Raw genomic sequence first — 23153 nt, 5'->3', positions numbered from 1 at the left:
TTAATCTGTTAAAAGTTTGGAAGTCAATTAACAAATGCTTGCTTGATATGAAACTACTAATAGCATTCCCTTTGCAATTTCTTCCTTACTTCATGTATTCATTTTGCTTCCAAGAAGAACCAACTCCAGTATAAAATAAGATGATCACATTGCATCAAAGATATCTGAAGAAAGGCTTGCAGATAGGAGACGGAAGTTTCAGCATAGTTAATGGCAGGGAAGAGTCTAGCTAGAAAAGTGTAAGAATTGTACAAATGAAGCAAATCTAACTTTGATTCAGTGGCCCTAAGATTCTGCTTGGGATCCTTTGTGAAGATGTGGTGCCATGAAGAAAAATGAAATGACACAGTCAAAGCAATAGACATAGAAGTGAATGTAGTTTCATTATCAATATCATGAATGGACATAGGAGTAAGTTTTTAGGAGGTAACACTAGCTATGGATTGCAGGAAGCATTTAGGCATAAATTAAATGAACCTGACAGATAAATAGGATATTTGAGATATGTTATGGAGAAGGACTTGGCTTGTTTGGGCAAATGTTCCAGAGCAAGAAGAGTCTTACGTGTTTGGACATTATGGTTCTAAATTACATCTCTTACTCATTGGTATGATATAAAAATAGATCTCTGGGATTTTAATAATACATTAGAATATCTTCATTTTTACTTTTTTATTCCATTTTAACTTTCCCCCAAGTAATTTTTCTTTTGTGCAAAGAATGTGCTCCGAAACAGGCTTTTACAATTTGTTCATATCCTTAAATAAGAATGTGATAGTGAAGAAATGGAACTGAATTTGTAGACCATATATGTTTGTTGGTATGGAGTTATCGTAAGATCATACTTCCTAATCATCATTAAACATTGATTAAAATTGTCGAATTTAACAGTTTAGTTTAGTCAGTGGTTTTTGTATAAACAAGCAATTGAAAGTTGGAGTGCTTCCATATCTTTCATGATGTAATGTTCAGATTAATAACTGTGAATAGGCATCAATTTGGATATTGTAATGACTGAAACTCTTGTTTTTGGCAAAGTAAATATATATTTGTTAAATTAGTTTTTAATATTTAAAAATACTAATCTGCCTTTTTGGAACGAGTGCTGTTCAACTTGATGAATTTTCAAATCCAACGTGACAAGGCAATCTTTCAAATGAGCCTGTCTGTTCCTTTATTTCAAGCAAATTGGATTCAGCCAAAATAGCTACTAACTTGCCATGAATAAGCCCAGACAAAAAGTGCAGAAGTAGAAACAGATGGAATCCCCATGGCCAAAGAGGTTAGGGACACACTGGGGAGGAGTTGGGACTTCATTTGGGCCTTGAAGAGTGAATCCAATTTAGATTGGCAGAAGAGTAAGGAAAGAGAAAGAGCAAGATGTATTTTGGAGTTTCTTACTGCAACAGGAGGTTTATAGCCAGAGGTGTTAGATCAGACTGCTGAAATAGGTCCCAGATTATGGAGGAACCATGGGTTATGTGAAGTGATTCTATTCAAGATTTGCAAGCTACGAAGTTACCGCAAACATTCTGGAAACTTCCCAACTTCATATAGGCTCCTCGGCTGTGAAAATAGGGTAACTCTATAAGTGCTCCCTAAGTCATAGGGTTGTGAGAATTAACATATATTATGTATGAAGATGCACCACCAGAGCCAAAGTGTTATAAAAATGTCATGTGGTAGGGGAACCTGGGTGGCTCAGTGGGTTGAAACCTCTGCCTTTGGCTCAGGTCATGATCCCAGGGCCCTGGTTTCAAGCTCAGCAGGGATCCTGCTTCCCCCTCTCTCTCTCTGCCTGCCTCTCTGCCTACTTGTGATCTCTGTCTGTCAAATAAATAAATAAGTAAATAAATCTTTAAAAAAAGAAATGTCAAGTGGTAGACCTGTGTGAGCATGGCTGCAGACCCTGCTGTGTGCTCTGCTCTGCTTGAGTAATCTTACTATGCATCCCAGCTTAGTTTCCTCTCATTTCCTACAATGACTATAGTAAACCTTCACCATTCCATGCAAATTTTTTCTTCCACCCATTCTCTTATTCTCAGCAGGTAACTTCTTGACAAGCAAAGCAGAGAACAGGAACTGACTTCCTCCCCCTTCTGCTCCCCTTACATAAACCCACATGCTTCATGCCTATTCTTTCTTCCTTCTCTCCAGTCTCAGTGGAATAGATACCCTTTCTCTTGGGAGTGATGGGTCCATCTGAAAACTGAATCTTCCTGGCTTCAGAGGAAGCTTATTCCATCTCTTATCCCCTCAAACTCTGTTTTCAACTTATTTCCATTTGCTCCTTCCCATCAGCATTGAAATACGCTCACGTATCTCCCTTAACCACACATCCCTTCCAGATTTTGTTTTATTAACCTTCTTCCCCTTTATATCCAAATTTCTGAAAGGTGTGATTGATTTTCACTGCCTCCATTTCTTCATGTCAGAGGCTCTCCTCCATCTACAGCAGTCTAGAGTTTTTGTCCCAGGTCCCCTCCAAACTACTTTCACCAAGGTCACTAATAACTTCTAGAATGTTAAATCAGACCTTGTTCAGCCCACATTTTGCTTGACCTCTAGGCAGCAATTAATTCTATTGATCAATCCCTCCTTGAAATACTTCTTTACCTTGTCTTCACGACACTGCATTGTATCGATCAGGGATCAGAGCTGCAAACAACAGAACCCACTCTGGCAGTTAAAGCAGAAAAGGAATACATTGAAGAATGTTAGGTGGCTCACAATAAATGTGTGAGGACAGGTTTAAATGATGTTCAGCCAGGACCACACAAGTCACACATGGGTACAGATCCCACGACCTCTCGGTGTCAACACTACAACTCACACAAATGTTGCCTGCTGTTCACCGATGACTCCAGAACCTGTGCCGCTGCTACTGTCCTAAGCACTGAACACCCTCTCCAACCAACTTGCTAGATTTCACAACCTTCCTTCGTTCACCATGAGTTCTCTTCTGAATTGAAGTTTTACATAAGTGCCCACAATGGATGGTCCTAGGTTACAAGTCTATAGACTGGCTGCCAAGTATGCGGAAATCTGAGTTGTGACTTCCGTCTTGGGGAGATGAGGATTACCTCAAATACAGAAGGAGTGTTGAAAAGTGATTGCGGACCACTGTCTCAACCTTCATCTCCCTCCAAACCTCTTCTAGTTTTGCCACTACCTCTCTGAGCGATCTTTCCAGTCTCCTTGCTTTACTTGTCCCTTAAATGTTGAAGTTCCCCATGCCTCCATCTTATTTTTTTCCTCCTCATTTTGCACCCTCTCCCTGGGTGATGTTGTCTAATACCATGGCTTTAATTACCTTCTCTGTGCTTGAAGCCTCGAGATTTTTTTTTTTTTTTTTGAGAGAGATTTATTGAGAGATCACAAGCAGGCAGAGAGGCAGGCAGAGAGAGAGGAGGAAGCAGGCTCACTGCTGAGCAGAGAGCCGATGCGGGGCTCAATCCCAGGACTCCAAGTTCATGACCTGAGTCATAGGCAGTGGCTTAACCCGCTGAGCCCCCCGGGTGCCCCGAAGCTCCGAGATCTTGACCTTGACTTCCAGTCTTGTCTTCTCTCCTGATATCTTTCTCTCTATATGTATATGTCTAGTGTGTGTGTATGTACATTTGTACATGTATGTGCGTTTGTACATCACCACACTTTCTCCATGTGCAACTAGAATATAATATACTGTCTCAGACACAAGAACCCAAACTACAAGTGAGCTTACTCCTAGCTTCCAATTAGCTCTTCTCAAATCCATCCCCTACCTTGCAGTTAAAAAGATCTTGTTTAGCAACTTCATGTCATTTCATTCACTTGTACCCTTTAGAGGAGAAACATCCCCTTCACCATACCCCCCAAACACACACACGTACACGTGCCTATATGGGCAGATGGTGTCTCTGGAAGGTTGCACAGGAAACTAGTAAAAATGTTTAGGAGGTTAGGAGTGGAACAGTTGAGTTGCCGTGATTGGACTTACTTTAAAATTTTATACTCTCTGGGACGCTGGGGTGGCTCAGTTGGTTAAGCAGCTGCCTTCGGCTCAGGTCATGATCCCAGCGTCCTGGGATCAAGTCCCGCATTGGGCTCCTTGCTCGGCAGGGAGCCTGCTTCTCCCTCTGCCTCTGCCTGCCATTCTGTCTGCCTGTGCTCGCTCTCCACCCCCCTCTCTGATAAATAAATAAAATCTTAAAAAAAAAAAATTTACACTCTCTTGTATCTTTTAAAGTTTATACTCTTTGCACATATGATATCTTATAAAACTGATTTAAAAAACTTCAGTAGATCCCCATTGATCATCAGATAAGGTCAAATCCTTCTGTTTGTCTTACAAGATCTACACACAAAATAGCTCCTGCTTACTTCATTAGCCACATTTAATGTTTTGCTATTCTTTGAAATACAAGATTTTCTCACTTTCCAGCATAGTTCTCTTATTGAAATGCTCTCATTTTTCCCATCTCACTTGGCTAACTCAACTTCTCCTTTAGTCCTCTGCTTAGATGTCATATCCTCTTGAAAGTCTTGCCTTGCCTGTAAGATTTGGAGTGCTCACATTTTGTTCCAGGTACACTATCCTTCTCAAATTCCCACAGCATTTTTAAAACTTACTTGTCTTTGAGAAGGACCATTGCTCTGCAAAGACAGAAACCACATCCGTTTTCTTCAAGGCCATGCCATCGGTGTTGCCGTTAATACCTTGGGAAATAGTTAGAATTCAGTAAGTATTACTTATGTGGATAAACTACTCATGCTTTTATTTCCTCAGCCCCTTAGTGTTCCAGGTGATCTCACCTTTTCCCACAGGTATAAGTTCATGATCCACTCTCAGCCCTGTCTCAAATTTTCCTACTGCATGTCTCCATGTATATCTGTTTTAAATGCGGGAATCCTAAAGCTAGGAATAATGTATCCTATTAAAAGTAGCAAGAACAATGATATAATGCTAAAGTTTTTACTCTTGAGGAATGTACTATACAATTTACAATGAATGAATTTAAAAAGGTAAGTGAAGAAAATGTATGGTTTTTATTTTAAGGTATCAAAAAATTATGTTTTTCAGTAGTGCGTGATACAGTTTTTAATACATAAAAATTAATATTTGGTAAACAAACTTGTTAATGCCACTGACTTCAAAATAGGATTGCTTGCAATTCCTTTTAATGTTAGCCTATTTGTAAATGACATTTTAATTTATTCTTTACTGATTTTTACTGAGCAGCCTACTTATACTTGCAAATTTTTTTTTTATTTTCAAAAATACTCTTATCTTCCCAAATGTTATTCTCAAATCTCTTTCCAGAATTATATTTCTCAGAACTTAGGCTTTTTCCTGGTTTATGAATTAAGTCATTGATCTCTTTGCCAACTTTGCCAAGCCAGTTTTTCACAGCTGGTGGGCCAAGACTTAGCAATTCTAACCCATACCGATGCGTGTTCATCTTCAGTATGTAGAGTCCTTGCTGTTGACTGCATGACTTCAGGATTTTATTGGCTGAGCAATAAAGCATTAGTGTTCATTAACATGCTAATATAATCCTTTTACAGGATTATAATTGAGATAAAATGCTGAAGCCTTAGAAATATACTATTTTTTAAAAAAAAAATGGCATCAGTGACATACAAAGCATAAGTTGGGGGGGGGAGCGGGGGGGATAGCCAGTTTGTGTGGCTGGAGCCCGCAGGAGAGGGGGACATCATACCAGAGTGCCCACTGCCTCCAAGGTTCGTCTCTGAGGAGATGGCTCTATAGGTCAAAAGCAACATTAATGTAGGATTTGGGGTCTGGAAACAGTGTTGTCATTCTGATATCCGCTCATTAACTGTATAAACTTGTGCTGAAGGGATCTTCCAAAAACCCAGATCTGATTCAAGGAACCCTTTCCTAAAACCTTTCCCATTTCATATAGAATTAAGTTCAGATTTTTTAATGTGGCTCATGAAAGCTTCACAGTCTGATTCCTGCCACCTTCTTAATTTGTCTTTGGCATTTCTGTGCCTCCCATGTCTTTAATTGTAAACGACTGCAGTTAGGTTAGATGATTTTTGTAGTTCCTTTCAGGTCTAGAAATCTGTAATTCTGAATAATTACAAAGTCAGCCACAGCTTTCAGAAAGGATAAAAGGGAATTTATAAATTTATAAGTTCCTGTTTCTAAAATAGATCAGCTTGAATTATCTTGGGGCAAGAGAGATTGTTCAAGTATAAGAAACACAGTTTACTTATTATGCTTTTTAAGTTTGTTGGAGTATGACCGTGTATCCTATAAAATCCTGGAGAATCAGATTCTCCCCTGCAACCGTACAAATTGTGGTCTCTGTTAGAATTGTAAAGTATGAGGGCTGGTAATGACGTGGAAACCTCCAACCTTTGTTTTCATAGATGATGAAGTTAATGTCCAGAGAGATGAAAGGCCTTTCAGGCTTATCATAGGACCAAAGACTAGAATCCCGCCTTCTTTATTCCCACTGCAGTGTTCTTACCCCTGCAGGACTATTTTACCACAGAGGTTTATGTTCACTGTTTTTACAAAAACCTCATGTTGATGTAAATGCCTGGGCAAGGTACTAGGAAGACAAAGGATTCGCTCTGCCAAGTGGAGCTCCAGGTCAGGCCAGTGTGAATTAGGATACTTACCCTTTCTCCTTCTCGATGAAAAGCCATGGAAGGATTCATGGATTCATCCAGCAAATTTTTAGGGAAAGCCAGCCATTCTCCTGGAACAAGGTCCCTACCCTCCTGAATCTTATATTCCACTAGAAAGAGACAGCAGACATACCAACAAACAACTTAATAGGATATTTTCAGACACTGAGAAGTAATGTGGAGAAACTGGGGCTAGGGAGGTTAGTTTAATTTAATGAACACCTCCTCACCGGATTGCACCTCTCTCATCAGCTCCGCAATTGCTCCATTCTACCAACTCTCATGAGATTTATTTTTCTAAGCCACTTCCCCTCCTCACCTCCTTCCAAATGCTTTCCTGTTTCCATGTCGCAGCAAGGAAGATACCTTTCTAGTGTTTGTTGGAGATTTAAGTGCATTCCCATTGTGTCTCCTCTCCCATAGCTGTATTTCTGTTTTATTTCCTGCATGAACTCCAGCCAAATAGAATATTCATTGTTCCTCAGTGCTTCATGTCTTTGCTGCCTACACTGCCTACACTAGACTCCAATGTCTACAGTCCTCTCTCTCATCTTTGAGCATCTCTGTTTGACAGGAAACTGTTTTGTGGCAGCCCCCTCCTTCTCTGTGCAAGTCTGTCCCTTTAAATCTATTTCTTTAAAATCTACCTCATGCCCTGCCACACCACCCAGCAAACTGTCCTTTGTTGTCCTTGCTCTTAGTCACCAGCTTTCCTCTGAATATCGGTCCTGGTAGTGAGTACATTCTTCCCTTCCCTTCTTTTCTCTTCTTTTCTTTTCCATCCTGTTCTTTTCTGGCACTTGGTATATAGGACCTTATGTTGTTATTCCTGTTGTATCCTGGCTTCTTAATTTCATTATCAGCTCCTAAAGTTGGGAGAGGGAAGACTTATGAAATTATTTATATCACCAAGTATAAATTCCCAAATTTGTTCTGCATTGATAAGCTCTGAACAGAAACGCACTGTGTCAAAGAAGGTGGTTGCTCCCAATTTAATGCACTGTGTTTCCCTTATTATATAGTGTGTATCACTTCCTAGCATTATTGTCTAAGCGTTATTTCTTCAGCTGGAATTTATCTTTGTTGCCTAATGCAGCACTCAGACGTGTTGTGTTGGCATTATATGCTTGTTGAATTATGAGTGAGCATTTTAAAAACATGACTAGATATTTCAGAGCCTGTAATTTCCTCATTACATCGTGAAAGTTTTAAGGAGGGAGATGGAAGAAGAATAGTAACATAATGGTCCTGAAAACAGTACCTGACCATGCAGTCCTCTGTTTTCAAGGAACCATGAGCCTCTCTTAGAGAAACTATTCCCTAGAGTGCAGGCTTAACGCATAGAAGGCTCTTGTGAAGGCTCTTGTGTGTCTGGTAATGATAGTATTTAGAAGGATTGTAAGTCCTTTGAAGGCCAGACCTATGCTTTAACTGTGTTTGTACTGAATTTTGGACGGATTGTTAAAAGCCATGTGGCTGAGCAGTGTGTCCTCCGCATGAATCTCTACAGCATGTCCAAGCTGTGCTTGAATGCTTCCTCTTGGCAGAAGCTACCTTCTGCGGCAGCTCTTTCCAACTTTGTGCAATTCTCTCTGCCTGGTACAAAGTTCTATGGCAGCAAATGCCATCCCTGGTACTCTCCACCTAGAACTGTGGTTCTTCGGCTCAGGGTCTTCAATACGACTGAAACCCCAGTAAAGGAACTTGGGCATTGAAGATTCAGTCAACATGTCGAGAATTGAACTGAGTTGTGAGAATTTGACATTAAGTTTTTGAATTGGGATTTCAAACAAAAATACACCCTGGACTAAGTTTGAACATGATTTTCTGCCAGATCATTTCTCAGTCGTGCCATTTGGGGCCTATGATTATCTGCACGTACAAGTAGAAATGACATTTATGTAGCTTTGCGGTTTTAAAGGAGGCTCTTTGGGGACTTCCTTTTCTGAAAATGGGGCATGAGAAATTTAAAAGGCAACTGACAACCGGGTATAGAGTGTTGTACTTTTATTTTTTGTATTTTTACTCCCTCCCCCATACTGTTTCTGATACTTCATATCTCTGGGTCATGAATCCAGTTATTTCTTTGTGATCCAAACCATTCAAGTTCTTAAAGACTTCACACTAAATAGATTTCCTTGTTTTACTTTATGACCCTACATTGTGTTTTTTCCAACCTTTTGCTAGCTTCAAGGGTAAAATCTACAAAAGAAAATGGGACTGGCCAGTGTCTCCCAACAGTGTGAGATGTAGCCTCACCACACGACTCGTAGAGACAGTATTTAGGCTCATGTACCCTTTCATAAGATAGCCCTATTTATCTTATAAACCAAACTATCTGGTAACTTTGGCTATAAATAGGGTCCATTAACAGAAATCACCCTCTCTCTTCTCATAGGACTTTAGTACTCTCAGAGTTCTCATTCCTTATGTATGCTTCATGTGCTTATGAGTTGGGTTTGCCAGGTTTGGTGGCCACTCTACAGAGGTGGGCTTCTGCCTCTAGCATACTGTTTGGAAAGAGGGACAGTGTCTTCTGTAGTGCTTGCACCAGTTGGGACTCGATCCTGCCCAAGGCACTGAAGTTACATCCTTGATTCTACCAGGACCATGGTCTCCCACTAGGAACTAGTCTTGTTTTGAGGAGAGGCCACACACAGTGTACTTAGTAACTCTCCCCTCTGATAACCAAGGTGTTCTCCACTGAGTTGAGTTCATTATTCTTGGCTCTTTCTTCCCCAAAGGTAAATTCTTCATACCACTGCATGTGTGAACTCCTTCATGGCCATCCCTCCAGTCACAAGCTTAAAGCCCAGGGGACTCCTGCAGTGGCTTTCAGTAACTTTCACTTCTCTGCAGCACTCTCTCAGAAGATCAGGGTTAAAGACCATTGATTCCGCTGAGCACATTAATTATCGTATATGATTCCTATTATTATCTTAAGACCCTGGAAGCAAATGAGTTTTCATCATATTCCCCCAGGGTGCCTCTAGTTTGATTTTTAGGCTGTAATTGAATGTGATACTTTCCTTGCAGACCAGTGCAAACATTTCGAAGTAGCATGATATCATGAGAAGTATATTACACTGGGAGTCAGATAATCTGAGATCTATTCTTAGCTCTTCCTCAAACCAGCCTTGAAGCATTTATTCATTCATTCTGCAGCATTTATTGACCCCGTAATATCCTAGACACCCTATGAGGTATTGTGAATACAAAAATGAATTACAAACTTAGGGATTCTTAACGCTGCTTATGCATTAGGCCAGGGGTCATCGCACTGTGGCCTGCAGGCCAAATCTGATTCAAGTTCTGTTTTTGTAAATAAAATTTTATTGAAATAACGCCAGACTCATTTATTTACATTTGCCTACAGTTGCTTTCATGCTAGAACATCAGAGCTAAAGTTGCAACAGAGATCCTGTAAGCCCCAAAGCCTAAAATATTTACTATCTAGTTCTTTATTGAACTATTTTGCTGATCCCTGCATTAGACTCATCATGGAGAAGATTTTAAAAAGAAATTGTTAAAAAACAAAAATTGTTGCCTGTGTTCCACTACAGATAGTTAAATCAGATTTGGAATGGGGGTTTGGGAGTTGGAGCAAGACCCAATGTTGTTAAAAAGCATCCCAGATGAATATGCTGTGCAGCTAGAGTTAAGAGACACGAACAGATCATCTCTACCCTGCAGGAGTATATAAGGCTTCTTGGAGAGAAGAAGCCTGCAAAAATTAATAAAGGTACAGTGGGTGAATCTGCGATGGAAACCCCAAGTTCCAAGAGAGTGCTGCATAGAGAGCATTTTACTTCATTGGGGATGTTCTCACAGAGAGATATTTAAACAGATTCTTGAAGGATAATCCAGTGGTGGGCAAGATCCAATAAGGCTGGTGATAGCAAAGAGGGAATAGAGAGGACATTGTGTACAGAGGCAGGCAGATATGAGAGAGCATGGTCCGTCTGAGAACTGCTCAGAAGCTCCGTGTGGCCAGAACTCAGGGAGGAAGGGGTGCAGTCATAGGCTGTAAAGCCAAAAAAGTCAGGGCCAAGCCCCGGAAGAGTTTTGTATGCTAAGAGGTTTGTAATTTACTGTGTTACCTTTCATTTAGAAGTTAAATAGAAAATCCAGTCTCGTTTGCCCTCCATTTATTTTCATCTGTAGAATGAGTAGTTAGCTTACATGATTGCCAAGGTCCCTTCAGCTCTAAACTATAATTTTCTGATATTCTATCAATTAATTCTTGTGATACTCTCAGGACTGAGAACGTAGTTGAGGTTATCGGAAGAGCATGACTTCTGTAGTGGTGGATCACCTGACTGTCTCCTAAAATGGATCCATTTCTCTTAATAGTACAAACGAGAGCATTACTACTTTGTGGATTCGCCACAAGGATTTGAGAATGCAAACTTCTGGAGGAGAAATACCATGCCTCGCCAGTGCATTAAGGCCCTTCATAAAGAGTATTTCACAGTGACAAAATATTTGTAAAATAGTTCATGTTCCATGCACAGAGGTGCTATATAATGGAGACAGTCTATTGTAAAACTTCTTCTTCCCAGTTAGTTCTAGTACCTGTTACAGCTTACCACGGGTTTACACTCAAAACTTAGTGTGTATGGATAGCCATGGAAGTTCAATATGCTAACTTATTACTATTTTACAGTTTCTCATTTATGTCAGGCCTCTACGTTATAATTTCATCTCTGTTCAGACACATCCTGGTTCAGACAGTAGTATCTCTAAAAAACTACATGTTATTGGTTTCATGTCTTTAACTGAAGTTATTCAAGTTGTGGCATATGTGAATATTTTATTTATCTCTTAGGGTCTCCTCAAGTATATAGCAGAATAGCCAGTGAATCAAGAAACAATATATGATAGACTCAGAGTTTGAAGATTTTAAGACTCTAAGGTAGCCAGATTGGTAATACCCTGATCCATTTTATCAAACACAGATAGATGAATGCACTGAAAATTTCTAAATATATTTAGAATGTTGCAAGTTAAAATATACAGACATCTTTGAAATTCCAGCAAGAGCTGTTGGGAAAAAAAAATTATGGTTTCTGTCATTTGAACATCAAACATTCCTATTGAAGGAGAGTTTTTGAATACTTTAAAAAAATGCTTTTCAGTTGGAAACTATTGCCCTCTCCACCAAAGAAAACTGTAGAGAAACTCTAGAATATTGGCCACTGTTGACCTCTTTGTCCTCCTCTGTCTTCACAGATATTGATGAGTGTGCTGAAGGGCGCCATTACTGCCGTGAGAATACGATGTGCGTTAACACCCCGGGTTCTTTCATGTGCATCTGCAAAACTGGATACATCAGAATTGATGATTATTCATGTACAGGTAAACAGTGACTGTTTTTGAAATAAAATATTCCTATGCCTTAAATTTACTTTTAGAAGTTCTTTTAACTCTAATTTTTTGGGCAAGTATGCCATAAGTACTCCCTTAGAATAAAACAAGTCACAAGGAAAAGCCTATCTCCTTGATTTGATAGTTAATTCTGAATTTGTTCTAAGGAAGGGAATACCTGCTTGCTCTGAGTAAGCTTTAGACTCCCTGTTAAGAGACTAAAGAAAAACTAGAGAACCAAATTCATATTATGCTAACTGTATACTCAAACAGTATTTATACTCAAAACTTATGTGAATTCTAGGCAAATGGAAGAAACAATCCTTAAATAATATTTTCTTTATATGGCAGGAGATTTTTGCATAGAGGAAGAATAACATAAATAATGTGATGTTTTCAGAAATAGATTCTTGGAGTCCTAGGAAGTGGGAATATTAAAGAGAATCGAGCTCCTCCATGCCTCTGGGAAATGCAGCTGAGTACATCAAAGAAGTTTTGGTTATGTTTGTTTTATGAACTATCATTCTCCTCAGTACCATCCGGAGTCCAGATATCTTGAGCGTCAGTAATGTCTAAAGTTGGTCCTGGGATAAGACAACCTATTCACTTCATATTCCTTGAGTTCCTACCTGTAGAATATAAAAGAAAATAGTGCTAGATGAGTAGCTTGAAGACTATAGGGTTTGAGGAAATGTGGGTGTGAAATAAGACATTTCTTTGGATTTCCTTTTTTTTTTTTTAAATAGAAGAATCTTGAAAATAAATAAATTTTAGAAAAACATGTGGAATCACCAGAGAGCACTTAAAAATATTATTCTTGTCACTTTCTACTCTACCTACAACTTTATAATTTTATCAGATAGATGTACAAATAATACTTAGAGGTTTTCAGGGAAAAATACTCTATAACACTCCAGTAAAAATATGATTCTATAATAAAAGTGTCACCTTATGCCTTTATATTAGAGAGCATTCTTCTAAGTTTCCATTACAGCAAGCATAGTGTGTACTACTTGATATCTTGTTTATGAGAGCAAAGAACAGGTCCTTCCTCTAAATTCAAATATAGTATTTATATAAAAACAAATGTTGGGCATAAAGAATAATGAGAAGTGAGTGACATTCCAATCTGTGGAGAATAACCAAAGGAGTCTTCAATACAGAGTTGCCAGTGGATTTACAAGTTGTTGCTTTTTTTGTCAGTTTATTCTAAACGTTTTCACATTATGGAACCAATTATGCACTTTTTCTTTAGACAAAGCTTAATCACACTGAGGGGCAGAGTTTCTTGAAGGAGGTCTGCAGAGATATTTTTCCAACAACAACAAAAAAGAACATAAATGACAAATCTCAATAAATACATGCAGTATAAAATACACAGTTTGCTCTATTACTGGTAATATCGATAATTCTGAGCGCCAATTTTGTTAACAACAACAACAAAAATCTTAGCAAAACCACTGCATCCCAGAGTGACATTTCAAGATGTGCTCATTAAAAAAAGAGTTCTAGCAGTTTTCAAGGAGGTCTGCTGATTCCTTGGCATGAAAGCCTTAAAAAACTTTGTGTATTTTTTACTTCCTAGTGATTCTTTTTGTTTTTCTTACATTCTTAAAAAGTGTTTGAGCTTATAAGTAAGAATACATGACACATAATTGGACCTACTGTGAATGAGGAGTGTTTCTTTTGGGCAGGGTATTTTCAAGTGCTTCATTTCCATTCCAAGCCTATCTGTTGGCTGTAAATGCAAGAAATACCTGAGCCATCATCCCTCACAGAGAAGCTCCTGCTTTGGCTTTACCTCTCCCAGTGTATTTTCCTTCCAAATAAAATCCCACAAATGACTATTTGTTTCTGATTACTTAGGGAAAATCTTCCATTAAGATTCCAAAGTATCTAATGATATAAATGAAATATCCCTTTGTAGGAATGCCAATGAAGGCCAAGATCATTTTAAGAAAAGCTGTTCAGACCATGATTTTTGTGCCTAAAGAACCAGAGCCAAGAATTTCAAGATCTAGCAGGTGATGGAATGTATTTCCTTAATGATGCACCAGCATTTCCAGCTAGCACCAATATTTCTATGCTTCCACTTAAAGGATTTCTTGCCTTTACATTTTCGGTATACTGTAGGGAGGTCTACAAATTTTAGAATTTACATCCATATGTGAAAGTTGGATTTCCTAGGAAATAGGAGTGGATCTTATTTTGTAGTCCAAAGGCAATCTTTGACAAAACTTTGACAAACCATCCAAGGTCAGCATGTATTCAGGGTCCCTATAAGAGGAAATGAGTGCTTAAACTCTCCCTCTTTGAGTCTCTCCCTGCACACTTTAATGTTAGCATCTGTACCAAAGGCTCAAAGAAATGACTCCTCTGATGGGGGTTTGCCTTACAGCTGAGGGTATCTAGACCATACCTCTTCAAAGAGCTCCCGTTGAGAACAGAGTTGGACCCTATTTCTCTGATAAAGATTGGGATTTATTTTCCATGAATTTAGAAACAGATATCCAGTGGGAGGCCTTCCAGAATGAATGTCAAGACACCACTGCAGAGCCATTCCCTGATGTTTGTGGCTGAGCTCTTGGAGTTGTGAATTTGTTTTGCTTCTGGATCCCTGACCTTCCTTCCTGTTGAAGAGCCCTCTGCTGTAACATAGCTGACATTCTCAGTGTGGAACCCAGCAGACTCTCAAAGTTGCTTGCCCTGCCTGGAAAGAAATCCTTCTAATTTAAAGAAGAATCTAAGAGCAATAACATGTTACCTTATAGTCAAGAGTTTTGATCAATAAAAGAAGCTTTTTTTGCTTTTATAACCCTGTAGCTCTCGCATAGAAATCACGTATGCTGTATTGTAATTACCTTCTTAGCTGGTAGAATTGCATTGGTTATTTTTTTTCTTTCAGTTTCAGAAAGTTTGAGTTATGTTTTCCCCTTGATCATAAAGCTGGAGATGGAAGAATTCTTTTTTTTTTTTTTAAAGATTTTATTTGTTTATTTGACAGAGAGAGATCGCAAGTAGGCAGAGAGAGGGAGAAGGAAGCAGGCTTCCTGCTGAGCAGAGAGCCTGATGCAGGACTCGATCTCAGGACCCTGAGATCATGACCTGAGGCTTAACCCACTGAGCCACCCAGGCGCCCTGGAGGTGGAAGAATTCTTAAAGATAATCTAGTCCAATCGCCTAACTTTCTCAAGTGGGAAAACTGAGGCTCACAGAAATTAATTGCCTGACCGCTGTCTATACAGTTAGTGAGAGGCAGAAAGGGGCAAAAAGGGGGCAAAAGATAAGCTTCCTTATTCTTCGTTCTCATATTATGCACCATGGGCTTAGTTTGTGGTCATATTTTATATAGAAATAGACTCATATTTTATATAGAAATACAGCATTTAATTTATAATGTTCAGTAATTAAACTGCCTTTCTGTAGATTGTTTCAGTTCATTAGCTTCAATTCCAAGAGGAATTTTCCCCTACAGATCTTATAATAATAATTCTGAATTAGAAGTCGGTAGAAGAAATATAAATCACCATTTTCTGGGCCTCTGACTCTATTATACAGTCACACTAATGACTCGGTGGCACAAATGATGTAGCGGTTTAAGCTCTTCTAAACCCATTAGGTGTTATTTATTTATTTTTCTAATTAATGCTTCATAATCTTCCTTTTCACATTCTTGCCTGTTCTCATAGAGGAAAGAATGGATATACCTACAAGGAAATAAAAAGAATGGAAAAAGAAGGAAAGAAAGAGGGAGGGAGTGAGGAGAGAGGGAGGGAAGGAAAGAGGGAGATGGAGAAAAAGACAAAGGAGAGGAGAGAGAAGAGAAGAAGAGTTTGGTTCACTTGAGCCAAGATGTTAGACGCCTACTCTTCATATTTCTAATTGTAAAAATAACTTAATTTTTATGATAACAATGTGTCTTGGTTACTGACATGGACTAATGGCTTCCTTGGTCCACTCATATAAGCATTAATTGAATTGGGCAAATCTTTTTGAGTTTTACTGGACATCCCTTCCTGGAACTGGTCTTGTGTAATGGACAAAGAATAAAACATCTCTGGAAACAAAGAATCCAAGAATTGTGGAATTATCAAAGGATAACAATGTTCTGAGTGAAAGGCATTCGTGTCAGATCTTCCTGCTCTCTCTGTTCTGATTATTAGAATTTAAAAATGGAATTCTGATTCTTCTTTTGATTGATGAGGTTGTAATCTTCCCACTGTTGTGTCAAGTGGGAACAGAAGGGCAAGCTGGGAGAAGGGATGGACGAGGTCTTGCTCAGCTTAGGGAGAAAATTGATCCTTTAGGACAGTGGTTGTCCAATGAAGGAAGTTTTGCCCTCCTACCTGCCAGAGTTCATTTGACACTATCTGAAGACATTTTGGTTATCACAACAGTGGGGAAGGGAGCTGCTACTGGAATCTGGTGGGTAGGGTCCAGAGATCCTGCTAAACATCCTGTATTATTATTATTATTATTATTATTATTATTATTATTATTAGGCTAGCTCTCCTCTTGAGGTAATGTCCTCTTAAGGAAATGTCCTCTTGAGGATCCTACTTTCCTAGGATCCTTTTATCTGGGAGCTTTTCTCTGGTTACTTTCCAACTGAGTTATTCATCTTCATCTGCTCAGGACATTCATTATAAGCTAGCTCCCCATAACGAAGAATTATATGACCCAAATGTCAATGGTGCCAACGGTGAGAAATCCTGCTTTAGAGTTAGCTGATCAAAATTATAAAAGATATACTTCTTTTTTCAAACTTTCCCTTTTCTTCTTCAAGTTTCCTGTAGGCCCTGTGTAGTAATGGCTTCTCTCACTTTTTATGGTGTCCTGTGTCCTTTTATTGGTCTTTGGCCTTCTCAATAAGATCCACTGCCCCCCATTCTTCCTCCTCCTTTCTCTTCTCAGAAACCTTTTCTTAGATGAACATAGCAGAATGATCCTCCAGTGGTAAAATTTTAGTCCTCAGCAGACATGATAGAGGGGATTCCTTGGGGCCCCTCAAATTATGCTATCCTGATGCCTCCTCCATAGGCTTTCTGCTGACCCCGACTGCTTCTGTTACTCAGGAAGCTTCTGATGCGGCTTCTGTCCATGTTCCCTATCACAGAATGTCCAGAAAGTGTCTAAGGAAAAAGAATTTTACTAGACACTTCGTTTTTGTTGTCAAACAAAGAGCCTCCTCTGGTGTTCCCCAAGGAATTTTACTTCTGAAAGTACTTAAATTTTAGAGCTTTGGATACTCCTAGTGCTTACATTTTATGATCTTATTGTTGTAGTTTTGTAGTTACTTCTTTTTCTCTAACATGGTCAATACTGATTTTTTTTTTTTTAAATCATTAACTACCACCCTGTTTGTCAGGCTTGTTTAGTTGGGTGATTATGGGGAAAGAGTCATGAATTTTATGATGATATTAAGTTTTCTTCATTTGTCTTTTTTACTATCAGTTTCCTAGCATTTTAGATAGTCTTGGATACTATTGTCATGCACAGAAGGTTACAGAGAAAGATATACTATTGTGCTGTTGGAGCAGATTTTAAGTCAGTTGTAACCCATGGGAGCCTTTTCCTCAAATAGATTGTGTGTGGTGTGCATGTGTGTTTCTTTAAAGTTCCCTATCAAGCAATGCTAGAAAGGGTCAATAGCTTAAAGTTTTCAAAGAGATGATATTTTGGAAAGGCAGCACTGTATTCTCTTATATTCTGTATTCCTCCAAAAAGAATTTAAATTGGAGCTGGTAATTTATTGAATGAATGGACAATAACTCATTATCAGCTATTTAAAAATAGCTCTGGATGGATTTATCAAAATCATAAGTACAGAACAAGACAGATAATTCACTGTGTGTGTATGATGATAATTAGTGGTATATAAATAGTAAAGGGAATAAGATAGTGGAGACAATGGCAGAGAGGATGGGGGTGGGCGGAGAAGCACAGAGCAGAGAGAACAATGAGAAAAAACAGGAAGTGAAAATACACATATCAGCATTCACACAAAAAAATTCTAAATAAACAAGGTTATTTTGGTTGTAAAATGCCTTGGCACTTTATCTTTAGTAAAATGCCTCGCACAGAAGAAACCTTTAATAAACGTTAGCTGCCATCATTATCTCCAGTTTTGATTAGACAAGCTATCCTCTTGAGGAGAGTTCTTATTTCCCTGGGACCTTTTCAGCTGGGCACTTTTGTCTGGTTACTTTGCGAATGAGTTATTATTTTTCAGAAAAATACATAGCTTTGCTGGAGCAGGTGCATTTCAAGTGTTCTTGTTTGTTCAGTTGTACTTACGTAACTGTGAAAGGGGGCTTACAAAAGGAAAAGAGAAACCTTGATATAACTAAGTGCCACTCTCTCTGGAAGTTAGGAAACTCCTTCTGGAGGTGGGTTTTTCATACTTCCTATTGCTCTTGCTAATGAGCATGAGATTGGGGTGCTCTGGGGCTGCCTAGATGCATCCAGGGGCCCTGTGAGGATACTGATCTGCCTAGAGTGCAGAATATGACCTCTAAATAATTAGTGAGTCTGCTCAGTTCTCAAGCACAGCAGATTTTCTGAGCTCGGCTGCTTCTACATGAATTTCTTTTCTAAAGAATCACAATCAGCAATCAGCCAGTCCTACCATCTGGCTACTAGTCGCCGTGACTATTGGGAAGGATTTCTGCATTTTTACGAACAACCACTCTAAAATTTTCTTTTCCTCGCCGTTGTAAAATATGATAAAATTGTGTATTTCACAAAATATGAAAATCGGACAACTTTAGGTTTTAAAATTAAAATATGGCCCCTAATGCTAGAAGATACCTTATTCATTTCCTGTGGTTCAGCATATATGATTAAGGTGTGTAGTTGTTATTGAGAAATTTTTGAAAATATAAACATGATCACAAAAGCAAATGAAAATAGGAAGCCCCAGAACTCAAAGAAGTAGTAGTAAAAGGCAATGTGAAGCTAACGTGAATCCAGAAAACATCTCTAGAAGAATGCAGAGTGTGGTTACCAGGAAGGGTTAATGTTCGGAAAACTTCAGGCCACGTTTAGAGAAGTTGGAGAGAACAGAAGTGAGTCATGTCTGTGCAGTTAGTGAGGAGGCCAAGGCAATGTGCTTATCTCTTTTCTGAAACACATATGTGCATGCATACAATTAGCAGTCGGCTCAAAATGGAACAGGCTCAAAGGCTCAGGGAGCTGAATTGCCTTTTTAAAGATGAAAAGCTTGGAAAGGAGTCTGTGCTATCTGAATCTGTCAGTGAGTGGGGGAAGCATCGAAGCTCCAATGTAGCGGTTTCCAGACTTGTTGGAACCTTTATGCAGCCCCTCAGTGCAGCCATCGGGTCCATGTCTGGCCCCCGCCCTGGCCATGGTTTGATCATCAGAGCACTCAAGGGGAAGCAGCTCCACAAGCTTGCCTCTGTGCAAGCTCACCTGAGCGCTGAGAGGCCGGGAGCTGCCTCGTTAGCGAGCCTCACCTGCTTTCCCTCGGTTAGTCAAGAAACCCTAATTCACCTTTGTCCCAAATAGATGTATTATTTGAGTTTTATTTTCAGATTTTCTGTATGAAAAGCACAGAGTCAAAAACTCACATGGGGGAATAAAAAGATTATACATGCCAGGAATGTAATAATAGCGGTGTCTTAGCAACAGACACCTGTGGAGGACAGTATTATCGGAGTTGAAGTTCAACAGACACCTTTCATTTCCCTGTCTGATTGTTGGCTTTGACATATTAGCCGGTGTGAAAGTTTGGCTCTCCTTCTGCCTCCTCATTGTTCCAGTGCTCTGTGAAACAGAGTTCATGTTCTAGTTCTGCTGCTGATCTAATCTCGGTGGGTGTGTGATCGCCTGATGACATTGCCTTGTCTTGGTGCTCTCCCTTTCTTCCTGCTCCAGGAGGCATGGTCATATGCAGTCATGGGGTTGGGCTCGGAGGGGGAGTTTCTTCTCTCAAGTTGAGAACACTCTCCCTCCTGTGTGCTTCGGCTGTGGGGAGGGAGAGCCACACTGGCTGGTTGTACAGTACTTTTATTGTCTGTTGCCACCTGTTTTAGTATTGGTACTTTCTTCATAAAACTTCTGATACCATTTATGAAGATTCCTTTTACTCAAAGGTGTTTTATCAAGGGGAATAACACTGTATTAGTTATCTACTGCTGCATAACAAACAACCCCCAAATTTGGTAACTTGAAATAACAGACATATGGTACCTCACAATGTCTGTGGGTCAGGGATCTGGGCATGGAACGGGTCCTCTGCTATTATAGTTCTCTGCTTCAGGACCTCTCATAAGGCTGCCATCAAGGTGTCTACCAGGCTCGGGAAGGATTTTCTCCAAGCTCACGTGTGTAATTGTTGGTTTAATCCATTCCTTACTGGCTGTTGCCTGGAGGTTGCTCTCAGTTCCTTACCTTGTGGGCCTTTCCAGCATGGCCGTGGGCCTCATCAAAGCCAGTAGGTGACATCCTATTACCTTTGCCATTGCAAATCAGCTAGAAGCAAATCACTAGGTGGGCTCGTACTAAAGGGAGAGGATTACACAAAAGCATGTATATCTGGAGGTGGAGATCACTAGGGACTATCCTTAAAGGCTGCCTACTACAGACATTGAATATTATAGTTGGCTTACCCACTTCAGCTAAATACTGGTAAGAGCACCAGATGTGTCATGTAAGAACTTGTGGGTAAGTGATTGTGAAAAACTCATGAGATGTCACACATTCCTTTTGGTTTTCTTTATACTCAAACTTTGATATGAGTCCATGGTAGGGTTATTGTCCAATCTGATAGATGGAGATAGTATAAATGAGTCCCTATAGCACATTGTGGTACATTCTGTAACAAAGAAGGATGCAGACAGCTATGCAGAGCCCAGAAGAGGCAGTGAATAATCGGGCTTATGCCTAGATACAGGCAGGCTTCACCATATGACATTTAAATTGAGGTTTTTTTAAGGATGAACAGACATTTCAGGAGAGGAAGAAGTGAGAGACAGCATTTCAGGATGGAGGAAGAGTAGGTACAAAAGTATAGGCTCTTGTATAATAGCAAGTTGAGTGTGAATGGAATTGTGAGAGATAGAGCCAGAAAATCCTGTAGAAAATTCGAAGACATATTTTACAGTTTCTGAAACATTTCACTCAGTCTGTGCACATTCTAATTGAGATGTATGTTGAAGACTCCATGCTTTATTCTTTCTTTTATGTTATTTTTCCTTTTTGCCCAAAACTTGTTTATTAAATTGATACTTCTAATGATCAGTGCAGACCTAGAATCAAGGTGATACGGTATTTCATTTCAAAGATGACAGAATGGTTTGCTGGTGTTCCTGGAACTCCATTAAAGTAAATTTTCAGTGTGGCCTGATGAGAGCTGATTTTTGAATTTTTCTAGAACAAAATCATGACCATTAAGTTGCTACCTGCGGTATTTTTATACAATAGATGTGCATACGCATGTCTGTTAAATGTTATGAGATGCAACAGCAACAAAACAAGATGGGAAATGGCTAAGTGGTCCACAGGACCACTCTCATTAGTTGATCCAAATCAAATCATATAGACCCCTCTTCTCCATGAACATTTTGTGGCATGTTAGCTGCCAGATACTAGCTCATTCAGGCCTCTTACATTTGAATCCTTGTTCTGTTATTTACTGGCTGTGATCTTGAGCAACTTGTCTACCTCTTAGTCTGTTTCTTTATCTTTAGAGTGGGATGATATTCCATACCTTATCCATTGTTTTTAGAATTAAATGAGATGCAGTATGCCAAGTAATGAGTGTGACGGCTGGAACAGAGTAAGCAGTTATAAGTAGGAGTTGTTATTATGTTCCTATTTGTGGTAAGCAGAATAATGGCCCTCCAAGATGTCCACATCTGAATCCCCAGAAGCCTGTGAATACATTACCTAACATAGCAAAAGGAACTTTGCAGACCTAATTAAGGTTAAAGACCATGAAATGAGGAGATTATCCTGTATTATCTGGGTGGGCTCAATATAATCACATGAGTCCTTCCAAAAGAACTTTCATGACGGTTGTCAGAGGAAGATGTGACTAGGAATAATAGTCAGAGAGTTACAATATGACCGGCTTGGGAGATGGAGAGAGGACCATGGGCAGGAGCAGCCTCTAGAGGAACAGGCTCTAGAAGCTGGAAAAGGCAGAAAACAGAACCACCAGAAAGGAAAGCAGCCTCGTGGACGTCTTGATTTTAGCCCGATAGACCTATGTCAGACCTCTGACCTATAGAAGTATAAAGTAATGAATTTATTTTGTTTCAAGCTGCTGATTTAGAATACTTTGTTACAGTAACAAAAGAAAACTAACACACTATTATTGCTAGCTAACTCTGTTAGGTAGTCCCAAACTGTTTTGAAATGATTCTCAGTTCCCATCTCTTTCCCAGTTGTTGAGGAGCAATAATTCAAATTAATTCTAGGGTAAGTTTGGTGTTTGTGGGGGAGATGAAGTGATAGTCTGTTGGGGAAGGTGGGAATCTAGTTCATATTCATCTCCTAATTCCTCACATTAAAGTATTTAATGGTTGAGTTGCTTTTTTCATATTTGGTTTTGGTGTAAAAGTTAAGGATGCTCATTATTTTTAAAAACATTTTCCTAGTCTGTTCCTAATGAACACAAACATCCATGTAAACACAAAAAATTATGCAGCAATAGACGATACATTTACCCCAAACATAGTAAATCAAATGATGATATAGTATATTTCTCAACTGTCTTCTTTTTAAAAGATTTTGAACTTTTTTAATATGAAGAAATTCACAGATAAAAATTTTGAAAGCGGGGCGCCTGGGTGGCTCAGTGGGTTAAGCCGCTGCCTTCAGCTCAGGTCATGATCTCAGGGTCCTGGGATCGAGTCCCGCATCGGGCTCTCTGCTCAGCAGGGAGCCTGCTTCCTTCTCTCTCTCTCTCTGCCTGCCTCTCAGTGTACTTGTAATTTCTCTCTGTCAAATAAATAAATAAAATCTTTAAAAAAAAAAAAATTTTGAAAGCACTCTTTTAAAAATCTTTTGTAAGCTTAGGTGGTTATTGGAGGGTTCTCCTGCCATAGACCCTCTGGGTGAATGAAGGGTTGTTGAGAATGACCTTTTTGTTCAGGAATGATCCATGCCAGCAAGGC

At 39.3% G+C, this 23153-nt stretch overlaps 1 protein-coding gene across 5 annotated transcripts in view; it reads left to right on the top strand.

Annotated features, from left to right (window-relative positions):
- Nucleotides 1-23153, top strand: part of NELL2 (neural EGFL like 2) — a 400918-nt gene that overhangs the window by 232269 nt on the left and 145496 nt on the right. For all 5 annotated transcript variants that reach the window (XM_059402952.1, XM_059402949.1, XM_059402951.1 and 2 more), the window contains exon 14: nucleotides 11878-12003. In XM_059402952.1, coding sequence (XP_059258935.1) covers nucleotides 11878-12003 — 126 coding nt within the window. The remainder of the gene's footprint in view (nucleotides 1-11877; nucleotides 12004-23153) is intronic.

Source organism: Mustela nigripes, chromosome 6 (genome assembly GCF_022355385.1).
Source record: "Mustela nigripes isolate SB6536 chromosome 6, MUSNIG.SB6536, whole genome shotgun sequence".
Classification (NCBI taxonomy): domain Eukaryota; kingdom Metazoa; phylum Chordata; class Mammalia; order Carnivora; family Mustelidae; genus Mustela; species Mustela nigripes.
The sequence above is the reverse complement of the archived record's forward strand: the minus strand, read 5'-3'. Positions and strand labels throughout refer to the sequence as shown.